The sequence below is a fragment of the Amblyomma americanum genome, chromosome 1, assembly GCF_052857255.1.
Source record: "Amblyomma americanum isolate KBUSLIRL-KWMA chromosome 1, ASM5285725v1, whole genome shotgun sequence".
Classification (NCBI taxonomy): domain Eukaryota; kingdom Metazoa; phylum Arthropoda; class Arachnida; order Ixodida; family Ixodidae; genus Amblyomma; species Amblyomma americanum.
The window spans coordinates 90,211,065-90,233,872 of record NC_135497.1 but is presented as its reverse complement, the minus strand read 5'-3'; the positions used below and the strand labels follow the sequence as shown (position 1 = coordinate 90,233,872).

The 22,808-nt window shown below is 49.3% G+C and overlaps 1 protein-coding gene across 5 annotated transcripts in view; it reads right to left on the bottom strand.

Annotated features, from left to right (window-relative positions):
* The window catches only part of LOC144113211 (transmembrane protein 163a-like), a 112,944-nt gene that overhangs the window by 6,222 nt on the left and 83,914 nt on the right, over window positions 1–22,808 (bottom strand). For 4 of the 5 annotated variants that reach the window (XM_077646176.1, XM_077646178.1, XM_077646175.1 and 1 more), the window contains exons 3-5: window positions 3,899–4,036; window positions 2,259–2,302; window positions 2,096–2,181 (exon numbers count right to left, since the gene is read on the bottom strand). In XM_077646176.1, the coding sequence (XP_077502302.1) occupies window positions 2,096–2,181; window positions 2,259–2,302; window positions 3,899–4,036 (268 nt within the window). Of the gene's footprint in view, window positions 1–2,095; window positions 2,182–2,258; window positions 2,303–3,898; window positions 4,037–18,559; window positions 18,889–22,808 lie in introns of those variants that run through there. The other variant, XM_077646179.1, reaches the window with a different exon arrangement.

Sequence of the window (22,808 nt, the reverse complement as noted above, 5' to 3'; positions counted from 1 at the left end):
AACATGGTGATACTTACGTGCGACGGAATGAATAGGGAAACTTTCCACGTGTACAGAGGCAAGCGTGAAAGAGAGGATCAAGTTAGAATTGACACGTGTGCATGAATAAGTGCAACAGCCGGACCTTATGTTCCAGCCAAGAAGGAGGAGGAGGACGGAAACAATAATAGAAAAGCAGGCAGAGGAGTGAACCAGAAAATTTTCGGTTGATTTTCTAAAGCAGGAGCAAGGTGAGGGGAGGATGATATGAGGAATGCAGGGCTTGAATCGCACAGCTCCTAAAATACGCACTCTGCCGTCAAAGGTATACTATGCTTTTTTTTACAACTTGATTCGCAGAAGAAAACGGGGGGGGGGGGGGGGGGGGGGGTCCAATCCTTTAGTCCAAACCTTCTAGCCCGTGAGGAGGCCGGAGGGTGGTCTTGCAGTCTCCCTTAAATTCTCCCCTGCGCAGCCTAGTTGCAACCGTCGACCTCCGGTATAAAAAGACAAGGGAAAATTTCTGACAGTGACTCAAAAAAGAAATCTCGGGCTTCGAGTACGTTGGGCGCCACCTAACACTAACCTGTGGGAAAGGGAAACTTTTCTACGTGAACCTCTTATACTTCTCCCTTCAGGTGTTACCTGCTGCATTCACTGCATAGACAAATTGCTCCAGCCCCAAGAAAAAGCTCGGCACTTAGGCCGCCTGCCTGCAGTGTTATCACTTCATGAGTGACATGGCTTCGTGGGCCCCCCACGACACACAGAAACAGTGCCAGCGCCTATTTGCGATGCATTGTTGTTGCATGTAGTATGTCATCGCTGCCAAAAGGTCTCGTCAATACTCAACCATATCTACTTGACAGGTTACTCGGAAGATCTGGACATAACACCATAGCCGTTTTTTTTTGTTGCGTTTTATTTTAATAACAACTGGCGAATGCAGCGTTCGTGTCGATATTTACTGAGACGGCCACGTTGAAGGGAAAAGGAATCAGTTCAGATAGCTTTCAGCGGTTCTGCGATCGTACATTTAAGAGCATCACATTTAGCCGTTTACTGCTGCATTTTCCACTTTGTCAGCTGTGTGGGTCGAAAGCCTACAAACTGTACAAATATAATACGCATAACAAGATACTGGCGGGTCGCCTTGGTACTCCGGTAATTATTTACAAACTGCAAAGGTGCGTGGTGATTGTCAAGCACGGAAACGTATGAACCTGGCAAAAAGCTCACGGCTCCCTTCATTTGTCCAAAGCTCACCGCTATTGATCTGTAAAGACGGCCATTTGTTGAGATATTCGGGCTGACGATTTCCTAATAGTGTTTCTATGACTTGCATGTGTTCCACGTGTCGTGCTGACAAACGCGATGTGAACTGCTGCCTCTGGTTTTGTAGGTTATTTGTACTGTATTGTCGGTGTCTTCGCAAAATGCTCATCTCGATATCTTGGTCTGTGGGAAATAACACGAGAATATACTAGTCGGCTATTGTGCAAGAAGTATTAGTTTATAAAATGTGATTTCCTGCATCACTTTCTTTCGCTATCGACAGTTGAGAGTTGATCGACAGGTGCCATCAACATATATGGTCTCCTTATTTAGTAAGCAGTTTATGCAAATTGTAAAAGATAGGATGCCATAAAATGCGAAATGGCACCGCAGAACGTCGTGCGCCATAAAAAAAAACTGCTAATATGCCAGAGAAGTGGATGCACAGCAGAAAGAATATTTCGTTATTATGCTCATCTTCATTTTAGACACACCCTGCCCGAAGAACTATCTGATATACCCGAGCACAGCGCATAATTAAATTGCAGAAACCCCGCCACCTCTCTCTCAATCTGAGGGCTCTTGAATCCTGATCGTAATACAACAATTATTTGTAAAATAAAATGTACGGCTCTCGTTCGTTTGTAGCCACACTACACGCACTTGGCGTCAGCCAAGAAAATAGTACAACCTGAAAAGCAGGGACCGTGACTTAGGAAGAACAAACATCTTGAATGAAATAAATAACGATCAAAGTTCTGTTTCGTGGCATATTTCTCTTCGCGCTTGGGTCCTGTAACGAAATAGCATAATCTAATTAACGTGCCAGACGCGTACTTACACACGCTCTCTTGCAAATGAGTAGTGCGGGGTTAAGTACTGCCATATCACAATCATCGAAGACAGCATGTCCAGAAGGCACTCGGCCTGGAAAAAAAGAAAACGTTAAATGCCGGTATCAAACAGACGCATGGTAATAATCAACAAGAATGACACGACCTTACCGCAAATGCGTATATTGAAGCACTGTTCCTCTGGAATGCGAACACTGCAAACGCAAAAGGAAGAATAATTTAAAATATGCCACTTTGTTTTGTCAGTGTGCTTGCACTTTTTTGCAGACAGAGAGAAGAAAAAAAAATCATCGAAAGAATTTAAAACCAAGACTTTTGTATTGGCAGTGCCTTTAGCAGGGAGCGCTTTAGCGTAGCCGGGGTGATTAAGCATTATTTGTCAAGTACATGAAAAGTTTAAGCCTTCAAAGGACGGTCAGCGAATACAGACCGGAACAGCTTCAAGATTAGTTACAAATTTTGCACTTTGTTTTTGCTGCCGAAAGGCTACATAATAAAATCTTGTTTACAAGTAGATTAAACACATTCTCTACAAATCTAAATAAAGGACCATTTTAGACAAAGCTCATTCCACTATTTTTCTCACACCGCAGCAGTTCGTCGCCATAAGTGGCGCGGATTGAACTTGTTGATGCTAAGGCTACATTTTTGGGCTGCTGCCATATTGCTGCCGAAAGTCACGGCTGGAATAACGTCGCTCATTTAGCGGTATGTGTGAGGTCATATGATCACAGAAAGCAAACATGTCATTAAACTGAACCTAAAGACCTAACGAACGCCCTACATGGCACGTAGGAATGTGGGAATAGCATTTTTTTTTAATCGAAACAAGAACGAATAGTGTTGCTTTGCTGTCGAAAAGAATAGGAACAATGTCGCTGAAGACCGAATCGAATAGTGACAGAACCGAATCTAATACGAATAGAATATTTTGACGAATATTCGCTAGTTGCGCGAATATTCGTACCAATTTAAACGAACAATCGTGGGAAGTAGCAGTGTTAGCGGTACGGCGTTATAACTTGTGCAGTAATAGTTACAGCTGCCAAAAGACACGAAATTGACCTCCGCTAGGGGGTATACAACAAGAAGCCAGTATGATAGTTGTATGACCCTCATGTTATACGTAAAACCTCTTAGTAATGATGACAGCGAATATACTAGCACCACATTTCAGTAGATGAGAAGGCGAAATCTATGTGAGCCATGGCCTCCGAGACCTTGAATAAAATCAAGATTTGCTTAATCTTGCTTAGCCCTGCCTCAGCGCCCAATCTTTGAGGCCATGTGTGAGTATTACTAGCGCCGCGACTAGAATGGACCCTCTCCACTGCACTTCCCTGCGGCGCGCACCAGTCTCATGTTGTGCGTTGTCGGAAATGGCCCTGTTTCCAGAAGAATCTTCGAAGAAATCTATGACATACCTTATTCGAACTTCGTGCCAATTATTTGGAAAGTATTCGAAAAGTTCAGAGCGTATTCGATTCGCTTCGAATAGTTTTGAGCATACAATACTTAATTCGTTCGGCGAATCGAATAGAAGGAAGGATATTCGATTCTCTATTCGAAAATTCCGAACTTTCGCACACACCTATACATTAACAAATAAACAGGCTCCTATAGGTGATGACGAGGCGATTCACAGTGCATCTAAATCGTAAACTCTTAGAAGCACGGTACATATTCCCAGGGTTATCAATTCAGCCAAGCGAAAGGGGAATATGAAAACTGAAAGCAAAATAGCCGCCTAATGACCGACAGTAAAGTTATCGGATGCTGAGTAAACTCACCAAAGCCCGTGCCCCCTACCACAATGTTGAAGACGACAGATACAATGCTCAACGTGAGGACGCATTTCCGGTTGAGGTCGCCTCCCTCGAAAGGGCCGTTTTCCAAAAGTTGCGAATCGAGCTTGAGCGGTGTTGTTTCTGCGAGAAGAAAATACCAGTGATGCAAAAAAATATCCGGAAACTTTTGCAGTCATCCGGGCTAATGTACAAGGCCGGCAACAGTTGTGGGCAGCAAAGTTTTGAAAGCACATCAAGAATTGTAGAGCACGCACGGTTGATAAATCCGTAACTATTTTTACGTTTCCCCGCGTGTATTTTTATCTGTAACGTGGCAAGTTTCGTGGTACAGCTTCAACAAGAAATTGACACCAGTATCTTTTAATGCACTTTTAAGAACTCTGCAACATAACCACGTGCCGTGCGACACGTCCTTCATGCCGCGTTGTTGATGAATAAACAACGGGCTGGTTTGTTATTGAGTATTTCTCGCAAAAGAGACTGCACGAGTCATAACACTGATTTTTTTTTTGAAAAATGTGAAAATAAGTTTGTAGTTAATGCAGTGGCAGTTCTTTCCGCTTTTACACAAAGGCCTATTTAATTTTGCATCTTTCGGCATGATTCTAGTTTCTAATATTCCGTTCAGTACGTATCTTTACGATTGTACCTTTTAGTGCGTTGAAGTTGCAGTATGAATCTAGAGTACCTATCTTAGCAAACCTAAAAGGCTTGTAACATTTTCAGTTTTTTAATGATCGGTAGTTCTTGTGTTAACTCCGGAAGGTATACTGTCGGTGCGTACCTGCGGTTCGGCTTGTATTCGAGAGAGTTCATGCCACCAGCGCAGCGCAACTTGCCTGTTTGCATGAATTAAGGTATGGTTGAATATCTGTAACAATGGCTCCGCTTTTTTTCTTATCGTGAAAGTAACGTGTCTGAACCCGCACTTCAAACTGCTTGTCAATTTCCTTGTCTTTCATTATTCCTGTTCATTGCGAACGGCTGGGATAAGTGCTTCCTTTCGCCAGTCATGCTTTAGCAGCCACGGTATTTCGTATATTTCGTAAAGCACAAAATTCTTGCGTCAGCGTGGCATTTTCTGGCTTCCTTCTGCAGTTCTGCCAAGCCTTATTCTTTAAGTAACAACTATTTCCTCAACGCTTAATTGGTGTTCCCTCGCTCAGAGCAGTAATCAACAAAACATGGCTAACAAAAGAAAAATACTGGCGTATGCTAAAACAACATGACATTTAGAAACACTCGTTCTTTTCGTGCTTACGTGAGCATCTACTCTAGTACTGGTGTTTTTTTCACTGATGTAAACATTTAACATATTAAGCGGACAGTTCTAGTTGATGAAAATTCTTTGATGAGCAATCGCAAAACATCAGCATAAGTTTCCGGAGAACACTTTATTTTTGTCGCGTGAATATTAGGGCAGAAAAAAACAATTTGCCCACTTGCCTACTTAAGTACGAAAAAAAATTTCTCATTATACGTACTTATGCGCCCCCACTTCATTCGCCAGTAGACGGGACACGCACATCGGCAGTTTGAGATCTCCGCTACACTCACCAGGCTCACGCTAACGTGAGCTGTACTACTTTCAGAGTTTTGTTCATCCTTACTGCACTGCATAATTTTACATACAAGTGTGTGGACGTGTGAAGGTCCTGCTATCATAGCGCTAAATGATCTATTCCTCATATTACAGATGCCGAAGACCGCGAAAGAAGTCACAAATCGGGCTTGACGGAGTCCACGGCCAGTGTACATGTCATTGGCAAAACAAAACAAAAAAACAAAAACAGCCGATCCGATAAGCAGTGATCTTCTACAATATGAAAAATTAGAAAATGCATGCAAATGTAGACGACATATGTACAGACGCGGCCATAATACGGAGCATGCTTCGGCGATCAAATGTTGACGCCTTGTTTAGCGAAAATTTGGAGGTACTTAATACATATTTGCTAGCAAATGCCATTGGTGCTTTCGTGTGCTAACTCGAAGAACATTCATATGTTTTTCGTGTAATGCGTGAAAAAAGATCAAATGCCGAAGCGTGCTTGTATCGTTCTGGCCGCATCTGTACAAGTTAAATTTAGTTAAGTGTACGTGTGAGTATTACTCCATTCCTAGTGGTATCAGGGAAAATATACGACGTGCGGTGTGTACGCCACTAGAGTCCCCTGAGTCCGTTAAACAATTTCTACTGCGCTGAGGAAAATATCGCGCACTCCTCGCATACTTCAAACATAGGCTAAGTTTACACTGGCTCTGCTTGAAATAGAAAAATAATTAACGGCACTTGTGGAGAACCAGCAGGCAGTATAGTCTCTGCTCAAGAAATACGGTAAGTTTTCTAACCACTACTTTTCCTGCGCGCGTGCCACCTAGCCGGCTAGCAGCTTCGCCATGGTTTGTTATCCTTACTTGGGCTTGCCGGAACCGATCCCACTTAATTTCTGTCAACAAATTACAGGGCTGTCGTGAGAAATCACCAGCCAGCATTGGAAGGCAGGAACAGCGAAAATTTGCAGTCTTGGTTGAGTGGTTTCTCGTGCATTTTTTTTTATTTCCCTTTAAGCACCGACATAAATGATCACTCGACCTTTGTACTTCCGGTCTTTCACATTAAGAACACTTTGCTGATCATCACATATCTCTCACAGAAAAAACTGGCCCTTTAACCAAGACATGTTTCATGAGCAGCCTCATTCGACTCGGAGCCCTGTTATTTGCGGACAGAATCATCGCTTTATGCTTGGTTTGTTGCCAAGCGAACAGCAAGAAATACCACGCATATATAAAACTGAATATGAAACACATAAAAATGCAGCCTCATGCCGATATTTACTGTTTTCCCCGCTGATGCACAGAGAAGAGATGCAGGCGTATTTGTTGATTTATGTCGCAAGGCGGTAATAAACTGGGGCACGGGAAGCATGGAAGACAGCTTTCCCTATAATGACTACTAACATCTGACCGTTCCGTGCGCTGTACGACAGTCCCGAACAAAGTTGCTCCTGGTATCTAGCAACCGGGGTTCTCCGTTTCGAATAGCCCCAATGAAATCCCAACAGCGTGCGCGGCAGAAATACTGCGAATTTAGATTTACCCGAAAATATCGAATTTCGGCATTTCATTTAGTAAAAATTTTGCTGATGAAAGCGAGATTTCGTGTTTGATAATGGCCGATGCGTCTGCATTTCTCTGGAGAGGAAATATAAAAGAACGCCCATGCGGGGAGATTTCAGTCCACGTCAGAGTACCTCAATAGACCTCACCCGGCCTACGTCACGGATGACGTTTCGAAGGATGGGGCGAAGGGCGTAGCTTGGAGTTGTTGAAAAAACAATCCGCAGCTACCGGCGTGGTGCAGTGGATTAATGGTCTCGTGAAGTGAACACCTGCTTTGTTTTTCTCAATGCCATCGGGTTTTTGCGTGTTGGAATGCGCTTGTGGGTCAAAGACGACCAGCCAAATATATTCCTCCTGCTTTCCGAATAGCGAAAACCGGTGATAATAATAATAATTGGTTTTTGGGGAAAGGAAATGGCGCAGTATCTGTCTTATATATCGTTGGACACCTGAACCGCGCCGTAAGGGAAGGGATAAAGGAGGGAAAGAAGAAAGAGGTGCCGTAGTGGAGGGCTCCAGAATAATTTCAACCATCTGGGGATCTTTAACGTGCACTGACATCGCACAGCACACGGGCGCCTTTGCGTTTTGCCTCCATAAAAACGCAACCACCGCGGTCGGGTTCGAACTCGGGAACTCCGGATCAGTAGCCGAGCGCCCTAACCACTGAGCCACCGCGGCGGGTAAGAAAACCGGTGAAAAACGGTGAAAAACGAGTTTCGGAGCCGTGCAAAGAGCAGATGGCCGACGTCAAGCGCTGTCAGGATCTGCGGCGTGAACTTGGTGGTGAGCAGATGCACTCGGTTGCTCGTGCACCCACGCACTTTTGAGTGAACAAGCAAGCACTTAGTTTGATTTATTATGCTTCCGGATGATTCGTACTGAAGTCATGACCGATCGAGCGCTCTAAGGGCCGGATGGCATGTGAAGCTGGAAGTATTCAAAAAAACTCCTAGACTGGCATATGTAGTTAATCCTCTGCGGCAGATCGCGTTCAAGAAGCTATAGCTTCTGTCACAAGACGGCTATGCCAGTGCCTTGGGCGCTCAAGTACAGCCGCATTCCAACCCGGAATCGTAACATTCCGCGCTCAGTGAAGCGCTGTCGTTTCCGAGTAGAAAAGCGGTTTTGCTCGCGTCATTTAAGGGCGCTTTTCCAATATTAGTGGGCTCCGCATGAATATCAAGCAATATTGTACAAAACGGGCTTAATTGCCCGGCTATTTTGCGTACAGCTGTTTCTAGCGATGCGCAGCCGCCGCGGTGGCTGAGTGGTTATGGCGCTCGGCTGCTGGCCCGAAAGACGCGGGTGCGATCCCGGCCGCGGCGGTCGAATTTCGATGGAGGCGAAATTCTAGAGGCCCGTGTGCTGTGCGATGTCAGTGCACGTTAAAGAACCCCAGGTGGTCGAAATTTCCGGAGCCCTTCACTACGGCGTCTCTCACAGTCTGAGTTGCTTTGGGACGTTAAACCCCCATAATCTAATCTGTTTCTAGCGATGCGCATCGCATTGGTTGTCCCGCACTGCACTTACCCTGGAAGGTATACGTTCTAGCAATGATATCATGTGTGTCACTCATAGCGTAACCTAAACGAGGCAAACTAGACATGTCCGCAGAAAAATCGGCCAGCCAAGCACGGTGCTCGTGCGTACACTGCTGTCTTCGCTCATGAGCGCCCACGTGCGCTTCGTGAGGTCCTGCAGTCGCTTCTTTGAAGGGCGTTTAGGATGCGATCACCGGTGCCGAAGTCTGAAATAACCTATACTTGTCAGCATGCCCTTCCATCGCGAGGTCGTCTAGTTTTCAAGCGTCTGATAAGATGTCGCACGGGCCAGGCTTGTTCTGACTAATAATAATAATAATAATAATAATAATAATAATAATAATAATAATAATAATAATAATAATAATAATAATAATAATAATAATAATAATAATAATAATAATAATAATAATAATAATAATAATAATAATAATTGGTGTTTGAGGGAAAGGAAATGGCGCAGTATCTGTCTCATATCGTTGGACACCTGAACCGCACCGTAAGAGAAGGGATAACTAGATGCACGAAAATGTCTCCGAACTGCATGTTTGCCGAACACTTAAAAACCTTTTTTTTTTCAATTGCCAGACGCTAACGGGCCCGAGTACTAGAGTGCCGCGTACTTTGGCTTTATTTAAACATTGTTAATGCACAATTCCAGGCGCAAAATGCACGTCGTCCGGCAGCTCGCGAAGTTCCGCACAGCAGGCAGAGCGAACCGGAAAGGCCGCTTTTGCCAACCAAGCCTGTTTTCGTCCGGCGGGCATCCTCGCCCACTTGCTCCCCTGACGTCACATTGTTTGCAAACAGGGAGAGGTCCGTCTGTTCCTTGACGTGCACCGCTGCAGAGAGGGGTTAAGAACCCCACTGCAGCGTGCCTACATGGCAGAACGCAGTAACTCATGAAGCCATTTCACGAATACGTGATCATTTTTTTTTTATTTCTGGGGGTGGGAGTATTACATTGTCGGGCAGTTCGCACAATTATTTTTTTCGTGCCGTAATCAACAGAAATCGAACAGACTCGCCTCTTCACTGCGGTTTCGCACACGGCTCGTTACAGGACGTGCGACATACTGCCGAGAGAAGTTGGAACAGCGACCTCAGTCAATGCGCAAACTTGTGGATGCATTTTGGTCAGGCCACAACTTCGTTTCATTGTTTCTAAAAATGCTGTGCTATCACAAAGATCGGACGCATGGAACTGAAATCCCATCGTTCAAATGAGAATCGACGGCTCTATGCGTGAAGTGAATTACTTGCATACTGCATACAAGCGAAATGTTGCGTAACCAAGGCTGGGGAAGGCCACGAAAAGAAGAAGACATGCGTAAAGTATGCGGCGATTAATCCGTAGTGTTCTGTCACGAACGTCATATTTATATTGCCACCTAGTGTTGCCAGGTGGCGCAAGCTGTCCGCGAAGACGATGAGGTTGCGATCGTGCTATCGCGGATCGGCCGCCATTACCGTCTCCTCTTGCCGACTCCAGCTGTTGAAGCGTCTCTCCGTGAGAACTCCGTGACAATTTGGTGGAGGTGCTGGGTACGAGTATCCCATGCAAGAAACCCCTCCAGGGAGCCGTGCCGCCAGCCCTGCGCCGATTGCCACCCCGGTACACCGCTTCAGCCGGAGGCTGCAGGGACTTTCACCGGAGCTTGGACCACTCGCGCCAGTCATGATACCAGCCACCGGTATTCTCACGCAAGCTGCCGGTGCTACACCTGCCCACTATACCTTGCAGACCCCGCGGGTTCCCAAGGCCTTCCACGGGGACCTTTTCGAAGACGTGGAGGACTGGTTCCTTCACTTCGAGCGTGTGGCTGCTTATAACCAGTGGGACGACGCCGCGAAACTAAGAAACGTCTACTTTAGCCTAGAGGATGGCGCCCGCACGTGGTTTGAGAACCGTGAGGAAGTTCTAACTTCCTGGCGAGAGTTTCGCCGTCGCCTGCTGGAGGCCTACACCAGCGCGGATCGCCGCGAAAGAGCGGAGCGGGCAATCCAGTCCCGCGTCCAGCTACCGAACGAAAGCGTACAAATGTACGTCGAGGACATGACGCGGCTCTTCAGGAGAGCTGATCCTGCCATGCCTGAAGAGAAGAAACTTCGGCACTTAATGAGAGGCGTCAAAGAGCAGCTGTTCGCAGGCCTCGTGCGCAGCCCACCATCTACAGTTGCTGCATTTCTTTCGGAAGCCACAACGATGGAGAAGGTCTTGCAACAGCGTTGCGCCAGTTACGACCAGCCCGTGCATGCTGCTGCAGTCACATCATCGTTTGCCACCATCGGACAGCATCCTGATGATTTGCGGGAACTTATTCGCACAATCGTGCGTGAGGAGCTTCACAAATTTTGTAGCCCGTCGCAGCCTGCGCTCGGTTCCATCTCCGCTCTTGTACGAGAGGAGGTGCAACAGGCGTTCCGGGGCCCTGTTCCTATGGTCGACGTACCACCTCTGCCTGGGGACTACCACCGTCCGACGTACGCCGAAGTTGCAAGGCGTCCGGCTCCCGCTTCGCCGCCACCAATTCACGCCACGCCTCAAGCCCCGCGGCCCTCTGTGCAACCGGTGCAGTACTTCGAGGATCGTCGAGCACCCCTCCGAAAGGCCGACGTTTGGCGTACACCTAACCGACGACCGCTCTGTTTTCACTGCGGAGAGCCAGGTCATCTTTATCGAAATTGTTATTACCGACGCATCGGCATCCAAGCCTTCCGCACCGACTCACCGAGACCCCGTCAAGGTGAACGACCCCTTGAAATTGAAGAATTCCTTGCGGACCAGCGCAATCCATCCCGAGCGCAGCGGCAGTCGCGCTCACCCTCACCGAGGCGCTCTTCCCCGACACCTCCCGGCTTCTCGCGAGCGGCACCGGGCCGATCGCCAAGTCCTCGTCGGGAAAACTGAAACCCGCGACCTTCGGGGGCAAGGTCGCTGGGGGGCGCTGTGCTGAAGACCTCCCGTCGTCGCCGCTACAATCCGACAAAAACCCGCCGACGCCATCACCAGAGTTAAAAAACCGCGTTTCTTTAGAAATACCCGTTCTTATCGATGGTCGCAGAGTAAGCGCATTAGTTCATACCGGGGCCGATTATTCGATCTTAAGTGGACAACTGGCGACCATTCTGAAAAAAATGATTACCCCTTGGCCTGGCGCGCACCTTCGAACTGCCGGCGGTCATCTGGTTACGCCCAAGGGTATGTGCACTGCTCGCGTTCAGATCAGCAAGTCCACGTTCGTCGTCAGCTGCATCGTCCTGGGCGAGTGTTCTCGGGACCTAATCCTCGGCATCGACTTTCTGCGGGAGTATGGAGCAATTATCGATCTGCGCAACCGAATCGTCATGTTTTCCACAGAGCAAGCCGCCGAACACGACAACTCCTGCCAACGCAGTGCCGCACTTCGCGTTTTCGCCGACAGCGTCACACTTCCGCCCCGTAGCAGTGTTTTGATTGAAGTCGCCTGTGCTGAGTTGCACGACGCTGAAGCAGTCGCCGAGGCTAATCATTCGCTCCTCCTGACTCAAGGCATCTGCGCCGCTCGAAGCTTACTAACAATTCGCGCTGGCCGGTCTGCGATCCTTGTTACAAATTTTTCTCCAGAGCACCGGCACCTTTTCTCTGGAACTGCGATCGCTACCGCTGAAGCGGTTGTGGATGTTCCGGTCTGCTTTGCGTTCGCGGCAGCGGCCCCTGACGACCAATCATCGCGCGCCACTGACGACCAATCTGTTCCGAATGTCGACATCAACTGCAACCTCCCCGAAGGAAAGCGCCTGGCCTTAGAGCACTTGCTATTGGAGTATAAACAGTGTTTCGCTTCTTCGTCGAAAGTTCATCAAACGCCCCTAACGCAACACCGAAATCCACACCAACGCCAGCAATATCGGTCTTGGAGCTGTCCTTGTCCAACACCAAGAGGGCATTGAGAGAGTTATAGCCTATGCTAGCCGTACTCTCTCCCGCGCCGAACGCAATTACTCTACGTCAGAGAAGGAATGCCTTGCTGTCGTATGGGCCACCATGAAATTTCGCCCTTACCTTTACGGCCGCGCATTCAAAGTCGTAACCGACCACCACTGCCTATGCTGGCTGGCTAATTTGCGAGACCCGTCTGGACGATTGGCCCGCTGGAGTTTACGGCTCCAAGAATTCGACATTACCATCGTATATAAGTCGGGCCGTAAACACGAAGACGCCGACACGCTGTCGCGTGCACCACTCGACTCTTCCGGTCCCGAAATCGACGACGACAGCGGTTTCCTCGGTATACTTAATGCATCGGACATAATAGCCCGGCAGCGGGCTGACACGGACCTCCGACCGCTGATTGACAACCTTGAAGGTCACGCCATGCCTCTACCACGATACTTCGCTCGACGTCTCGGCTCTTTCTGTTTGCGCGAAGGTATCTTATACAAGAAGAACTCGAGAGGCCAAGAAAGAGCTTACCTTCTGGTACTTCCGGCCGATCTTCGCGCCGACATTTTATTGGCATGCCACGACGAGCCCACTTCAGGCCATCTGGGTTTTTCCCGGACGCTCGCCAGGATACGCAACATGTACTACTGGCCCGGACTCTCGGACGATGTCCAAAGGTACGTAAAAAGCTGCCGTGAATGCCAGCGCCGAAAGACGCCACCGCTTAAGCCGGCGGGTTTTCTCAAGCCCGTTACTACACCCCGCTCTCCGTTCGATCAAATAGGAATGGACCTTCTCGGTCCTTTTCCGTTGTCACTCTCAGGAAACAAGTGGATCATAGTCGCTACTGACTATTTGACTCGCTACGCCGAGACCAAGGCGATACCCTGTGCCACAGCTTCAGAGGTCGCCGACTTTTTCATGCAAAACATCGTCTTGCGGCACGGAGCCCCTTCGTGCGTTATTACCGACAGAGGCACAGCGTTTACAGCGCAGCTAATCGACCATATATTTACGTTGAGCTGCACTAGCCATCGCAAGACCACAGCTTATCATCCGCAGAGCAATGGGCTAACCGAACGCTTAAACAAGACCATTGCGGACATGCTGTCAATGTACGTAGACGTTCAGCACAAAACTTGGGATGAGGTGCTACCGTACGTCACATTTGCGTACAACACGGCCCTCCAGGAGACTACACGCTTTACTCCCTTTCGTCTTGTATATGGACGTGAAGTCCAGAGCATGCTTGACGCGATGCTACCATGCCTCGATGACGACCAACTCGCACCCGATGTTCATGAAATTGCCCACCGCGCTGAAGAAGCCCGTCAGCTTGCCCGCGTACACATCGGCCAGCAGCAGGGCACTGATGCGCGCCGTTACAACCTTCGACACCGACAGGTCGACTACAATCCCGGTGAACAAGTTTGGGTGTGGACACCTGTCCGCCGCCAGGGCTTGTCCGAGAAACTACTCTGCCGGTACTTTGGCCCCTATAAAGTGCTACGGCGTATCAGTGATGTTACCTATGAAGTGGTTCCCGACGGTGCCGCGCAACCGAGACGTCGACAGCCCAACAGCTCTGACATTGTGCACGTTGTGCGGCTTAAGCCGTACTATGCCCGATAACGGCTTAGCGGCCCTCCGTTGTGACTCTGTGTGTGCTCCGTTTTCCTCGCGTCCTTCTCTGTTTCCCTTCTGAACCTTAGCGCGCCTACGCTGCTGGCGGCCCCACTGCGATGCCCTTCTTTTTCGGAGGGGGGAATAATGCCACCTAGTGTTGCCAGGTGGCGCAAGCTGTCCGCGAAGACGATGAGGTTGCGATCGTGCTATCGCGGATCGGCCGCCATTACCGTCTCCTCTTGCCGACTCCAGCTGTTGAAGCGTCTCTCCGTGAGAACTCCGTGACAATATATATAATTATAGTTGGTTTTTGGGGAAAAGAAATGGCGCAGTATCTGTCTCATATATCGTTGGACACCTGAACCGCGCCGTATGGGCAGGGATAAGGGAGGGAGTGAAAGAAGAAGGAGGTGCCGCAGTGGAGGGCTCCGGAATAATTTCGACCACCTGGAGATCTTTAACGTGTACTGGCATTGCACAGCACACGGGCGCCTTTGCGTCTTGCCTCCATAAAAACGCAGCCGCCGAGGTCGGGTTCGAACCCGGGAACTCCGGCTCAGTAGTCGAGCGCCCTGACCACTGAGCCACCGCGGCGGGTCATATTTGGAGCCCGATTCACTGATTTCACCAATTAGTGACAATGTTCTGAGTTTGCGCTGTAAGCGCAATCCTAAAGACCTGCAGGATGCATGGTCGTGACGGGCTGAAGGTGCGCCATGGCCATGCTAGGCTTAGTGGTGTTTCCAGTGCGCAGTGCGAACGTGGAAAGGAAGTTATCGAAGCTTCATGCTCGTGAGAAAGACTTGCTGCCATCACCAGCCACAACATTGAGAAAGATACGGATATCGTATATACTAAGTTGTGCACAGCGATAAATCTGACTGCCAATGTAGATACGTACTGACTGCATGATAAGGACGTTCCTGACGGCTACATTCTTTCATCGTGTAATTTTTTGCAACAAGGTTTGCCTTAAAACTTTAAAGCCATTGCGCTAAAAGATCCGAAAAACTGAATTTCCTCCTACATTAGGTAGACATTCTGAAAAAATAAAGAACTTTGTACAAATGCGCTCTCCGATTTAGCTCTTGCATGCGAACCGCGAAACCGCCGATAGAGAGAATTCGTTTGTACTATTTGGTTTTACCTGCGATTCTGTGGGCTACGACCGCACTGTGGAAGGAAGCACGAGGGTGAAGGGAACCCGCATTAATTCTGGCTCATTTCGGCAAAGCGAGCAGTGCGGGCATTGTGGCATTCCCTAATGCACAACATGCCATCAGGTCGGTTCCACCAAGTCCCACACCACGATAACAAGAAATTAACGCTGGCCGCAGACATTAACGTCTCATTGGCTTATGAAAGCCAACATAATGACCACATTCCAAACGCATTACGCCGGCAAGAAGAGCAGCGCCCCTGTGCGCGGGGAACAAAGCCTAGCGCCGAGATGCATTGACGCATAATGAACTGTACTGCGCCTGCGTCGCTGTGGCGGCCCTGCCCCGGATAGCTCTCTTCCCTTGTACAGAAACCGACTGAAGCAACACTCAGGGGAAATGCTAGAAAAAAAAAATAGCGAGCAACAACAACAGAAGCGAACACACTTTCCCTTTCCGCAGAAATTCCTAGACGATGACTGTTCATTGGCTGCTGTCAGTCTGACTACATTGATGTGCTCTTTATTGTGCTCTTTACTGCGATAATGCTTTCAACCACTTCCATGTCCGCAAACGGGACCAAAGCGCGCTTTTCAAACCATCTACCATCTCTAACCATTGCCCAGCCACCGTTACACTTGAAACGAACACGCATGGCGCAGTTCTGTGTGATGCGTGATTCGGCGACTCTGTAAAAAGCAACCATAGAGAGGGTTGAAAAGAGCTACCCAGGCTAGCAAGCGCCCGACGCCGACGTCCGAAAACTGAAGTTCTTTGAAAAGTCGCCTTAGAGCGCTAGGGCTAAATGTGGCGGCCGCGGTACATTTTTCAGTAATTCCTGTCATTCGTGATGTAAACGACATGTTCGACTCCGCACAGCTCAGTAGTTGGGCTGTTTCACGGCTGAGAGCAGATGCTATCCTTGAGCGGTGGAGTTGACGAAAGCTATTTCGACAGGTTCTAAAGACATCGCGGGTGCCGCGAACCAAGACGGAAAAAAAAAAGAAACTCCCTAAACGCAAGTTCCCAACTATAACAGTTAGCAATATCTCTTAGCGCTATGAAAAACCTTTTGTGTGTGTATTTGTGCGATTGGTGTGTGAACGATCCTGGTAACGAAAACCAAGGCAAAGGAACCGAAAGCTACTTGTTTTCAGAATTATGTTTCTTTATTCGTCTATTACTGCAATATATATCGTGATTTCAAGGCTTGAGCAACTGCGATCATCTCTCTTTCGCACAATAACCGTATGTGACATAGAAGTGCTTTCCTCATAAATCGGCGCGCAATTCACTGTGGGTTCACAGTACAGTCTAGCTCCCGAGATGTGAACTCACTCCTACTGACGTGACACACCTGTAAAGATCTCGTGAAATAAAAGAAAAACTACCGCTAATCCCTTGAATTAAAAAAAGCCCGAAATGTCAGCCGCCACTGTCATTAAAACTAAATAGAATTCGTTGATGAAACAACCCCGGATAAACAATGACCGCCGGAAAAACTAGTTCTGATGAACTCATTTGTGGTTGCTGAAAGTACACTGATAACAGCTTCGCATATTTAGCCTTGGAAAGTGTCACAAAGCAGGCATCCACGCCCAGCATTATGCCAAATGGAAGCGCTAAAGCGACGATGGTCGGGTAAAAGGAACCCGAAGCGCAACGTCAGAGGGCACCTGTTGCGGGACGATGAAATATTGCGTCAGCGTTTCATTTAAAAGAGAGCGCTCAGCCCGAATCACGCACGCCCTCCCATGCAACGAGGCAGCAGGGCCAGCAGGGAAACCGTTCCCACTGATGACCGCGCGCACGTTCGTCATGCAGAGGCGGTGCTGCGCAAAGCGGAATCCAGAAAACACGCTCTCAAACCTCCTCCTCCTCAGGACGGGTAACTAGCAGCAGCGCCAAAACGAACGCAAGGAGAGACGAACGCTGAGTCGTATACAGCTGCGTCGCTTCCCATGCAAGCTTCGCGCTCATGTTTCCCTCCAAGATTTCGAACGCGAGCCCAGCCTGACCATTTATGCGGCGCACAGGCGTCTGTAGAACTGCGTGCATTCCTCTTGGCGAGGTTTCATCTTCGTCGTAAAGTGAAACACAGGCTAAGAAAGGGAAAGCCTCAAGCGGCGCCTAAACACTTGCGGAGCCAAATTTCACGGGGCTTAAATATGGACCACGGAGCCAAGGACTGACGGTTTTAGCCTGGTGCTATGCGAGCTAGATTTGTATGCGCCCGCAGTCGAGGCTGCATCTTGGTTTGAACAACTGCTTTAGTTAACGCTCGGGAGATGCTTCCTGCGAGGTCCATTCGCGGTCACTGATTTAAATGGGCAATTTCGTAATAATGATAAGGTGTGATCGTACTGAGAGTAGAACATACACTGGCGACTAAATGCGCCATTTTTTAAGACTCCATTAGAAATCCCTGTAGCATGAAGCATAGGAGTATGTTTGCAGGGCCTGAATGGTGACTATGAGGATTACTTTTGTTTCGAAATATCAAAGAGCGAATGAATGAAGATCTAAAACTGATGGCCTTAAAATCATACGGGGACGTAATACAAGCATCGTACATGTCAACATGGAATTTTCAGAAGCTTTCGGAACGACAAACAAGAAATTCCGACGTCCCCTGACCACAGTCATTTCTTGAGCGTCGAATATCGAAGCAGGAAGCTTCGAAAAAGCTCCTTGGTTCGCATTTTTCACTTCCTTTGGAACAAAGTGCAAACGATCAAAATGTATTCGTGCGTTGGGGGCAAACACCAGCACACAATAAACACGTCTTGCGAACACTGAAGACAGACCGGGCGCAGCCCTAGAGTTAGGCAAGCGAATGCTCTCCATCAAAGGAATAAAAAAGTGGACAGCCAAAAGGCGACACACTAGCTGCTTCGCCGTCACAGCCGTCGAACTCTTGCACACCGCTCGTGGCTCCCAAGCGCCGCCAGGCGCTACCAGAAGCTCGGAGGGAGATGACGCGGTCTAGTTTGATTTGCACCGCTTCGCATCACTTCGCGCGCTTCATAGAGCATCACTACAACCCGGCACTACAGCCCGGCAGAAACGCGGCCCGCGGTCTGCTCGTAGCTCTGACACGGGAGAGCAACCGCGAAACGAAGCGTTCGGGCAAAGGAGACAAAGATCAGCGCGGCACAAGTAGCAGCGCCAGGCGGAGCAGCGGCGCATCCCTTTCGGCGGCCGGCGACCGCCGGGAGAAAGTTCGCGGCCGTGCTCGCGCGAAGGCCGGCGTCGCACTCACCGTCGGCGTAGTGGAAGTGGTACGGCTCCCAGGAGTGAAAGCCCATGGCGGTTCAACGGCCCGCGCGGGCGGCAACGGCCATGGCGACGTCCTCGCGGCCGCCAACGCGGCCAGAGTGCGTTTACCCGAAGGCCGCCGATGCAGACGCGGCTGACCGATATAGGCGGCCGCTTTCCTCTTTCGGAGCCTCCGAGCGGCCACCGGTTGCCGCGAAACAAGGCCCGCGCGTGAGTGAAAGAGCCGCCCTTGGCGCGACGGGAGAATCTCTCGCAGCAGCGTGCTGGGCGAAAATCTGGGTCGGCGGGCGCCGAGAGAAGGCTTTCCTCCACTCGGGCCGGCAGAGAAACGCGGGGAAAGGAGCGGCTGCCAATTACTGCCGACCAGGGAGTGGACCGCGGTGGGCCCCTCATCGGGCGATGCCGACCGCGGCTCGAGCGCGTCCCGACCACCGGTGCATAGGGCTGTCCCCCACACCACCACCGTCGGCGACCGCGCCATCCAGCCCTTCCGCGTGACGAATGCATCGGCACTTTTCCTTTCGCTTTCTTTCCTGGAGCTGTTATTTCCGCTCCTGCTACTCCCCCCGGTCGCCCCTGGGCGCAGATGGGGCCCCCTAATGCGCCGCCGCCGCTGTGTTAGAGGGGTGCGAGCGCAGGTGCATTCCTCCGCTGCATTCCGCGGCGGATCAGGTCCACGCCGGCGGAGGCGCGTCCTCGGCCGAGGCTCTTTCGCTCTTTGTTTTTTTGAAGCGCTAGATTCTGCTTTAGAAGTTCTGGTGCAGTAGAATGATCGGCCCTGAGCTCAGTTATGGGACAAGCTGATGCTTTGCTTGGCGCTCTCGGTAAGATAATGCCAAAAAAGCGCCGCATGTCCAAGTGCAACATCTGTGCAGTCAAGCTCGCCGGGAGTTTTATGTAATAAATTACCGCACCTCTCGCCCTCGTTTTTTTTTTTACACCGGCGCGCAGATAAGTTATAGATGTACATTCATGGCCGAAAGTTTTCGGGATATGCGGCTTCACGAAAAAAAATATATATATATTTATTTCTCCGTTGCCTCACTGCCTATTCAGCTTGTATTACGAGTATTTCAAACAGACTTAGTGTGCATGTCTCGTCACTAATTTGCTGGTTTTGCTGCATTTATTTTCCTGACCACGAAAAAAAAAACTTTTTTCCGCGAACCCACATCCCGCAATCTTTAGACCATTACTTTACACGTCGAGAATTCGTTAGCTCCAAGCAATAGCGGAGGAAGGGCTGAGGAAAGCTAGTTCGGTCTACCAGACTCCGGATACAGGTCTGGCACAACCGAAGTCGGCATGTATCGGCACTATCACGTCTAATTCACGTGTCGGCAATAAGACGTTCAGTTTAACATCGTCACTGTGCGAATTCCCGTCTGCAGAACTGCTGTTCTAGGCGTGCCAACTTACAAATTTAACAGTGCTAAAGCCAGATCATGACAGGTAAGCATTACACATTTGCTATTTACTGGAGTAACTGACGTTATATATTAGATAGACATAAAAGTCGCGTACATTGCAGCCTCGTCGCAGAGCGGACAGAACAGTGTTAATGAAGTACTCGGACGTTAGCGGCCACTGCGGTAATACACACGTATGTAAGTATTGTTTCAGGCTCGGTTTTGCTTTAGGTCTACAATGTATTATTGGCCGAAAAATTTTATGGGAGGCGTGTCCATGGGAAAAAAAAACATTCTAGCGCTGCCTCGCGACGCAGCCACCTGGTAATGCTACTAGCTGATAGAGCATGCATGTTGCCACGCACACTCAGACAATTCAGGTGATTGTCTTGCGTGACTGCGTCTAAATATTTTTTGTAGCGTAAGCTACACTGGCCGAGGTTGAGCAGTTTCGCGTGGCTCCTGGAGAGTCGTGCTGGGAATGCGCGAGGAGCAGTGACGTCACACGGCGCACAGCTGGCGCGCCTCGCAGGTCTGTGCATTCTCTGGAAACCACGCCACGTGACCAACCGCGTGACGAGCCACGTGACCAGCACGGCGCCGCGCCGCCGCCAGCTGCTCCGCACCACGTGACCGACCACGCCTGCAAATATGAACGCTCCCCCTTCGAAGTGATTGAGAAAAACGTTTAATACATAGAATAAATCGCAGTTACTTGGGCAGGCCCTCATTCCGGAGCCTCTTGGCTTTTGCCGTCGCTATTGCTCGGTCCACCAGCGAAAGGTGGTCTTCCGAATGTGAGCTCCGTTGTTCGTTTCCCAGTCCTCAATTGTTCGGTTATTGATTCTTGGAATACCTGGATTGTTGTGGCATGCCCATACCATGTGGTGTAAGTTAGCCACTTCACCGCAGAAGGCACAATGCGGATCGTACAAATTTGGAAACAATAGCTCTGTTTGATTGGGTTTATACAAGTATTTGATTGCAGTTTCCTTAGGATGACCCCTTGCTCCCTGTTTAGATTTCTGTGCGGTTCTGCGTATAATTTCCTTGCTAATCTCAAATGTTTCAGTAATTCCCTGTAGCTTAGTAACGGTTCTGAATATTTATGTTCCTGCGATTGCTGGGGAAGCCGGGGTAACAGCTCGCGGGAAACATCGTGAGCGCCTTCGTTTTGCCTACAGGCACCAGGCGTGGCCGCGACGTGGCGCTACCTTAGTCGAATCTCGAGTGGTACGCACCAGAAAGTAGAAAGGTAGAATTATGAAGCTGTGCAGAGTGTGCAGAACACGCTTCATTAACTTCAGGCGAATACCTCATGAAACGATGCTACTAGTTTTGGCTGGCTAGAATGCGGCAGAACAGCACTCAAAACGTGACAACGGTATACAGGCCCGTCGATACGGCAGGCGCGCCGGGCCCCACCGAGAGCAGTCGTAGCGCTTTGTCGTGAAAGGCGACAGCTCTGCTGCTTACACGTCCCGCTCGACCTGGATTCGACCTCAAACGCAAAGTGAGTCATTTGTCACTCGCGAACACAATTTCGCGACGTCGCGTAACCTGGAAGCCAGCCACGCGACCACGCTCATCGCACGGTCCGCGATACGGCTGGCCGACTTTCTATGGACTTCATTCGCTGCTTGCCTGGAACTAAGCGAACCGAAGCGAAAGGAAGCCCCAAGACAAAGAAATGTTTGCAGCCGCTTTCGAAAGGGCGCTTTTCAGGAAACGGTGAATGGTGTAGTGCAGGCTATGAGAGTTCATGCAGGATACCGAACCAAGCTGCAAGCGAAAATAGAAACGGGCAGGCACAGGGCACAGAAACGGAACAGCGCCGAGGCAGACCAAATGTGTTCAAGTAGAGGCTGCAGTGACAAGGCAGAGAAGTTTGTTCACGCGACTATTTGCTCGAAAAATGTTTGCCTCTGCTTCATTACGGCCACCGTGACCAAATGCTTGCCACAAAGTCGGGGATCATTTATCATTTGCACAAGTGAAGCTTAATAAGCACAAAAGTACAAGGATGTTAGGCCGTAACGTGCGCCAAACTACGAGCTCTTGAACAAGGGTGCCTAAATTTTTACAGACAAAACAGCAAGTGCAGGATGAGGCAATAAGGAAAGGTTCACGTATAATCATTTGCTCCTTACACCGTTTACACATTTACACCAATGTGTTCACCGTAAGTGTGATTGGGAAGCATGCATGATGAATGGTCGCAACGGCTGCTCATTTTACGTGCAACGTCTAGTCATTTCGTGGTCAGTCTTAATTCCGGTTACGACACATGCTGCATTTTTTTTTCATAATCTCCGGAAACGAAAACAAGAACGAAGGCTTCATGCAGATCCATAAATGACCAGCACAGCTTGCAAAAACATGCTGGCAGTAGCAGGAAGAGAACAGAAGTTGGGCCAGTTGATCATTGTCCAAAATGATGAGAGAGGTAAAAAGGAAGAATGAATTAAGGCAGGGATGTTAACCAGCAGTGTGTTCGGGTTGGCTACGCTGCGCTGGGGAAGAGGGATGACGGGACTGAGAAGGGAAAGAGAAGGGGCAAGAGGCACAATCACAATTGGTCCCTCAAGCCAGTCGCTCTGAGGAAGCAAAACCGTGTCATGTGAGCCTTGAGGGCAGTCGACTGCTGTGGCCACGATCCCATGATCTTATCCTCTGTTAAAGGGCGAGGATCGAGGCGGTCCAGAGCGCAACGCAGCGTATGTTTTTCGGTCGCCAAAGCAGGGCACTCAAACGGGAGATTGTACAATTGTCTCTTCGCAGCCACGTCTTTCGCAAGCAGGACTGTCGGCCATCCCAATCCGA